The following is a 7,856-nucleotide window of genomic DNA, read 5'->3' as shown; positions in this document are numbered from 1 at the left end:
AACAACCACTGCCAGGACTGTTGTCGTTAAGCAGCACCATCATGTGATGCTTTGCTTGATGACCTCTTTGCATAGCAAAAGAAATTCCAGTACCAATAATCCTCGTTACCTGAGGACTATCAGTATTGCAGGTATCATTACATCTGTTGACAACTATATCCAGCATAGTAATTAATTTTTCTTCTTAATCCTAATCTTTTAAGTTTGCATTGATTTCTTAGCTTAAACAAATAAGAGAATTTGTTAACTATTATAGCAAGGCCGAGGAAACATGTGCCCTATACTTGTAAAGAATTACCAAAAACTATGGTTGTGCATCATAAAGCTAATGTTAAACTTGCCATTTTAATAAGGCCCTTAAGTGTTTGTGACAAGTTCAAAAATGTTCACAATGTATATTATTAATTGCAATTATCAATACAAATAAATTAATATAAATAAAATCTTAGAAACCTAAGCCTGAGAAATAAATCAATTGAAATAGAAGTTAAGCATTTTAATACATAATGTTTAAAAGTGGTTCATAGAACCAGTATAGTCAAGAGGAAACTATATTGTGTGAGAAAGAGATCCAATATATTGAAGGCTTAGATTTCAAGTCAGACTTGTACCACATATTGTCTATTCCCATATACTCTCCTGTTACAAATTACAGAAGCAGTTATACAGACTTCGAGCTTTAAAATTAATTTTTTGATGACATGTAAAGAGTTTTGTTCTTCACATTTACATTTAAATACAGCACTGAAGAAAGGAAAACATTTTCAAAGAGGAAACCACGCTAAAATACTTTTGTAGTCAAATGTCAGCTTCAGTGGGTTTCCTCTTAATTCTCATGTTGTGTTTAGATAAATAATTGTTCTCAGCATAGCAGAAGCATCTGAGGCATTCATGCCATAACAGGCTAATAAGCTGTAGTTTCTACTAACTGAAACAAGCATACTACATCAAATCATTTGCCACAGTATACTGTTTCTACATTTTGCCTTATTTTAAACCAAATTTATATTGGAAGACATGATAAAATTATTTTAGTCAAAAATGCAAAAGACTTTATGGTATAATAAAATACACTGATTTTTGTACCCTGCTGCATTTCTAAGTGAAAAGGTTACTTTAAGTGAACAGAATGTGTATTGCACCAAATATAAACGTTCATACTTGCCTCATTATTAACTCATTAGGAGCACATATAGATGTTTAAATAAATCATCAACATATTTGGGCAATTATTCAACAATTTGATTTAGAGAAAAAAAATGTCTTCACATAGCACCGTTCACTAACAACCTTCCTGTCAAAGGTGACAGAAAACATAGTTACACTTAATGTGTTATTTTGGTGTGTTGTATCAGCAGTTTCATATAGTCACAGACTTCTATTCATCAGAAAAAATAAGCATATACATTTGGATAAAGAGTGCTTTTGCAAGTATATTAAAGAAGGCCTGTCCCATTAGGGCATTATCCAATATGGAGAGACAGAATAATGTTTACTCCAGTGCATAGCCTGGGTTTGTTTAGAATATTGTAACAGATATAACTTAGGAAAAGTGTAGAAGCAACAACTGTTTCTTACATAGCAAACAGGCAAAATTCAGAATACATGCAATCTTATAAGCAAAAATCATTACCATCAAATTAAAGAAACTGACAGAAGCACAGCACAGCTGCAAAACTTCCTAGACTTCAGCAATTCTACAAATAACCCCAAAGGCTAACAAATTATTTGAAGCAGCAGCTTTTTAAAAAAAAGTTCTTTGTAATTCACATGGTGAAGATGAGATCATGACTGCTCTATCGCAATCAAGGCAGAAAAGCAGAAATTCGACAAAAAGATAATTCTGTAACAGGTGGGTGCTTCAACTAAGAACTAGCTACTAGACAAAGATTATCTGTAGTGCATAAACTAAATTTAGCATTTTATTATAAACAAATTGGACAATATCAAGCAAACAGCTGTTTACTGAAACGCATTATCCTCACCAGGTTCCATTTTTTAAAAAACAAAATGCAATCTATAAAGGACATTATATAATAACTGCACTCTGACCCATTATGGTATATTCTTTTGACAAGATGTTGCTCGAAAAAAATCCTATAAAAATTCACAATCCCTTGCTATGTTATATTTCAAGATTTAACTGAGTAAAGATGCCAGAGCTTCAAAATCAGCCAATCTGTTTTCTTGCTACCCCTTTTTTATTTTGTTATTTGTTAATGTTCTGGACAACTTAAAAACTTGCACATAGTTTTGTGAATTTTGAGCTGGCTTAGTAAAAGTACCCCTCAGTGCTAAGCTCATTAGTCCATTCTATTCTAATTCTATTCATACAGCCCATTAGAGTTGCCATTGGTTTTCATGTAGATTGCAGCTTTTAAAATGCCAATAGCACATTCCCATTCTTGGATTCATATGTGTACTGCAGTATAAAGTTTGTTCAATTTGATATTTACCAACTCATATTAATTGATTTTTATTATCCTTAATGCCTTGATCTAAAAAAACCTTTGAATATATCTATTTATAAGACTCAACGTAATATTTTTAAAATCATTCTTTTCTATGTAAGAAAATCAGAGTTAAAGTTAAAACTACATTTTAGTGAGAAATGCTGCTAGAACTTGGCCTAGGCCTAATTCTTTCACAAGGATAAATTCAGATTTTGAATTTTACTTGCCAAAATAATCACCAGGAGTTGAACTCAAAACAAAGGAATCTTTGCCTTTGATATGCTTTCAGAATTTTTTCACTTTCGATTCTGCCACTTATCTATTTGATTTGCAGCTACTGCAGGTTATAAACTTAAATGCATTCTACACATGGTTAAAAATCTAGATTAAAATCCATGAGAGTTTTCTGTTACAGTTGGATGCTATGGATAACTTTAATTGAAAATCTTACAGTCTATTATAAACAGATTATTAGCAATTATTTGTTTCTATGTTCTATTTTGGCATGGTTATGGGTACTTAAATTTTGGGAAGCAATATATAACTTTTCTAACATTTTTTGGGATATATCATTCTCCCTTTAGAAACATTTAAGAAAACTAAACACTGCTATTGTACATTTTAGAGCCAAATTGTTTTTCTTTCATTCCAAGTATCATACAAAAGTGATAGCACAAAAAAAGATTAACGATTCTGCAGCTAAAACAATTTCTAGCAGCATTCCACATCTTGCAGAAAAAGTTTTTGATTCATTACCAAACAGATTCCTTAAATATATGACCTAAAGCAATGACGGCTAACCTTTTTGCCGTTGCATGCCAAAAGTAGGGGTTGCGTGTGTGCGTGCCCACACCCATAATTCAATGCCCCCTCATGCCCCGACCCTCTGCGCATGGGTGCAGAACCCCCCTCCCACGCAACCCCCGCTTTTGCCACGTGACGGCAAAAAGGTTACCAGTGGGCCCAGTAGACCTGTTTTTTGCCCTCCCCAGGCTCCAGAAGCTTTCTTGGAGCCTGGGGAGGGCAAAAACAGCCTCCCTCCCCCACAAGTCCCTCCGGAGGCCGGAAACAACATGTTTCACGACTTCCTTTTGGGAAGGCCTAAAAATCAGCTGCCCGGTGCACACATGCATGCTGGAGCTGAGCTAGGGCAACGCTCATGTGCCCACAGATATGGTTCTGCGTGCCACCTGTGGCACGCATGCCATAGATTCACCATCACGGACCTAAAGTGACTTGACATATCTCATTTCCAAGCCTCTCCAACATTATTAGTTAAGAGTTATGGAAAATAAAGTTACGTATAATTTCATTAATAAGAACAAAATGTTTAGTCAGGCACTTTCTCATCTAATTATACTCCAAAATGGCTATAAATATATTTTAATGAGGAGGTGGACTTTAAGAACAAGGAAAGTTAATGTATCAATAGATTACAGTATTATAAAGAAAGGAGATTAGGGAGATTAGGGAAAATATAATTTCATGTGAAATTGTGGGCCCCCTCAACTCTTCTCTGAGAGCATTAAGATGATGGATTTTGTATTTTCTGTTCCGGGCACTTTTTTTCCCTGTGCTAGGCCTGTAACTATATCTCCATTCCCTATTTCAAACTCATGTTGCTACAGCAGAATTCCCTAATTAGGCCTGAGCTAAGCAGAATGTAATTTCTTTGGTGTAGGGTGAGCATGTTCCCAACACCTACCTATAAGAAACAGGTCATAGCAAGAAAGATGTTTATCAGCACCGCTTTATGATAACTCAAGTAATCATAATTTTCTTCTCTCACTATTCAACTGACAATAGTGCCACACTTTAGCTAGAGTACAGTTTTGTTTTCCAGACACAGCTGGGCTACTAAATCCAGTCTCCTGTTCATCTTATTCCCACGTATTTTCTTGCTACATCTCCACTTCCATCTCTTGTAATGGCATTCTGCTTCTGTTTTCAAAGTAGCAGCTCTTGAATGAAGATGAACAAATTAACTGCTTTGCTTTTAACAAGTAAACTTTTTCAATGCTGGTAGTAATTTCTGAATGCTCTGAGCATCTCTTGCTCAGGTCTTTGTTGTCAAAGCTGGAAGAGAGGATCATATTTCTTGATTTCCTGCAGCAGACGTAATTTGTCCTGATTGGCTTCTGCAAGAGCTCTCTGAGTATCCTGTAACTCTTTCTCCAAAGTTAATGCTGCTTTCAACTGCAAAATACAAAACAAGGTTGTAAAATGTGGAGTAAACTTGGCCTGGTAAGAGTGTTGGACCTGAATTCAAATTTTATTTAGCCATTAATCATTTTAGGACATTCATGAACCTAACATCTCTCAAAAGATAGTTGTGAAGATGAAAAAAATTAAGTCAGTGAAATACTGTATGCAGTGATTTGTGTTTAAATCCGTTAAAGCAACGGATGAATATAATAAATGAATGAAATTATAACTAGAATAAATTTTCCAGGAAATTACTCGCAGACTGAGAAATCTAGTTATTTATTGGAAGCCAAAAATTTAATACAGTAACTAATTTCAGCACTTCTTATAAAGGAATATTAAGAGAATGTTATCAGATTTCCAACTGTTAATATCAATCTGAAAAGCAATTCAGTATTCGCTTACCTAGAGAGCAGCAAATTTAGGGGGAAGGAAGCAAAAACAATAAACCAGCATGAATTAGCATGCCTCACTGAACAAAATAAAGCAGAATTCAAACTTATTGTCTTACAATAAGAACATAATTTTTATACCACTTAAGTTTCATAGCGTAACACATGCATTTAATGCTGCTTTTCCTGCCTGGATTATTTATTCTTTTCTGAAATTGGAGTTCTCTGAAAGAGGAAGAAGCAGCAACCAATGACAGACCCTAATTCTAAGAGGAATTTTTTTACATTACAGTCAATCAATATAATTAGAGTTGGGATTTGTTTTAATGAAGTTACAAATATGCTAATTAGCATATGATCTCTTTGTAGTACTAGGGACTTGCTATTTAAACACTAATAAGCTGTATTACTGAAGATCATCATATCAGTATAATACCATATCATACTGTTTTTGTTTTTTGTCACTATTCCTTATTCCAATCATAGGCACTTTACAACAATATCTGAATTAATGTATATCCCAATATCGTAGCTTTTGATGAAAACCAATTATTAAATACCTTTTTTCAACATCCTGTTTCTAACAACGGTCTTTTAAAAGGTCTTAGCAAAGAGACATTTTTGCTCTTCTTTTTCCAAAAAATGAAAGGGGGAAGCTGAAGTGGGGGTTTCAGAAGCAGCCTATTTATGGTATTTTCACAGAAGTTTTCTTTTCTTTTATGATTGCAAGCTATTTGGTAAGAGGCACAATAGGGCATACCTCTGGTTCATCATCACTTCCTGCTGAAACTATAGAGACTCTCTGTGCTGGAATACGCTGTTTCTTAAGGTTTTTCTGGACTGTTTTCTGGGTAGAAGATTCTTCTGTCTCTGCAGCTGGAGGGTAAAGTATAAAACAGTATCTCTGCAATTACACAACAGTAATTCTTCCAGCTTACCATCTCCACTTTTTTGAACTGAACAACTAAATATAGTGGAATCAGATTGCTGAATGACAATGTTTAACAGCATTACTGTCTCTCTATATTAGCCACTTGTCCAATGTACTATAGTGCAGCAGTTACAACAAAAGGAAACTGAGGCAGGTTATAATAGCTTTCACAAACTGACACGCTCTACATGTACTACAATCTAAATAACAGTAATTCCAAGGCGTAACACATTCCCAATACATAAACAGGGTACAAGATTTGGGGAAGCTGGATTAGAGATTTCTAGGAGATACAGTATAGTTATATGAACTACAGCCTCATATAAGTCAGTGTTACTGGAATGTAGGATACTGACCTGTTATAAAGAATATTCCATCATCTTTACAATGAAGAACAATGTGGTCCATGGCTAAAATTATAGGCACAGGACCAGGAGCAGTATGATACACTCGAGGACTGTCATCCTTAAAAAAACAAAGAAAATTATCCTTTATTATAAAATATTTTCTTTCTCATTATTTAACTTGACTTATGACCACAATTGAGCCCAAAATTTCTATTGCTAAGTGAGACATTTGTTAAGTGAATCATTGCAGTTGTTAAGTTAGTAACATGATTATTAAATGAATCTGGCTTCCCCATTGACTTCGCTTGTCAGAAGGTTGCAAAAGGTGATCACTTGACCACGGGACACTGCAACCATCATAAATATGAGTCAGTTGCCAAGCACCTGAATTTTGTGCTCATGGGGATGCTGCAATAGTTGTTAAGTGTGAAAAATGGTCATAAGTCACTTTTTTCAGTGCTGTTACAATGTGGTCATTAAAAGAACTGTTGTAAGTCAAGGACTACCTGCGTTAAGGATAATATTCCTAAATTAATATTAGTGATGGCTCTTTTCATATGCATTTGTTAAAACTGGAAAAAATGTCAAGTAATAAAAAATGAAATAAATTCAAGGCTGGGATTTAAGGCTGATGATCTACATACACAGCGGCAAGAATGAAGAATACATGTACCACAAGATTGAAATGTTGGGATCTTGGTGTTCGCTGACCTGGTTTTCTTCTCTTATAAACAGTCAAAAGGAATTTGATAGCACCTATTCTAACAATTGTTATTAAAAATCGTTATTGAACTGGAATTGACTTCAGATGCTCAGAGAGTAGCAAGTGAGAGAAAGGTTGCTTATACAAATGCAGGTTACAAGTACCTTATCAGTTAGTAAAGTTCCCCTACCAAATTAGGCAATACTGTTAGTGCTTTGACATTAAAAAATGGAGTTTTCTGACTTTTTATGATGCTTATTCTATCTGCCTTGATCAAGAATACTGAATGCCTGTTAGATAGGGCTTGCTTAGTTGCACTGTGTTATCTTTAGTTGTTCTTACCTATTGCGTTGGTTTTCACTTATCTATATGTTTGCCTGGTGTATAATAATGGAGGATCTGGTCAGGGCTGTTTGTTTCCTTTTTGGCCTTTGTTTTTTAATAGTTTGCAGACTGGATTTATCTCTGAATATAAAGCAAGCTAATCTGATGTACCTTTTCTTTTATCATTTGTCTCTCCACGGATGTCATATCTAATGTCACTCCTATGAGCATGTAATTCATGAAAGCTAACACAATCTTAAATTGGTCAATCCCTGATATGCTAAGATTTTTTGTTATTTTTCTAGCTGGAAACATTCAGATACTTTTCTGTTTCTCCACTGTCCTTATGTTTCTCCTTTACTAACCTTGCCATTCCCCACCAGTCAGTTAGCACTCAAGAAGCCTCTTGAATGAGAAGCAAAACATTTTCAAAGAAAACTTCCATCAAGGAAGTCCAGTTGCCTTTTGGAAAAAGCACTTTTGGGGCAATTAAAATAGTGA

The 7,856-nt window shown here is 34.7% G+C and overlaps 1 protein-coding gene across 3 annotated transcripts in view; it reads right to left on the bottom strand.

Annotated features, from left to right (window-relative positions):
- Window positions 1-226: 226 nt before the first annotated feature.
- BLTP3A (bridge-like lipid transfer protein family member 3A) overlaps window positions 227-7,856 on the bottom strand; it is a 68,687-nt gene continuing 61,057 nt past the window's right edge. For all 3 annotated transcript variants that reach the window (XM_058177544.1, XM_058177545.1, XM_058177546.1), the window contains 3 exons: window positions 6,338-6,446; window positions 5,811-5,926; window positions 227-4,649 (listed from right to left, as the gene is read on the bottom strand). In XM_058177544.1, coding sequence (XP_058033527.1) covers window positions 4,524-4,649; window positions 5,811-5,926; window positions 6,338-6,446 — 351 coding nt within the window. In that variant the 3' untranslated portion in view covers window positions 227-4,523. The remainder of the gene's footprint in view (window positions 4,650-5,810; window positions 5,927-6,337; window positions 6,447-7,856) is intronic.

This window comes from Ahaetulla prasina, chromosome 3 (genome assembly GCF_028640845.1).
Source record: "Ahaetulla prasina isolate Xishuangbanna chromosome 3, ASM2864084v1, whole genome shotgun sequence".
Taxonomy (NCBI): domain Eukaryota; kingdom Metazoa; phylum Chordata; class Lepidosauria; order Squamata; family Colubridae; genus Ahaetulla; species Ahaetulla prasina.
This window is presented reverse-complemented; position numbering and strand designations above follow the sequence as displayed.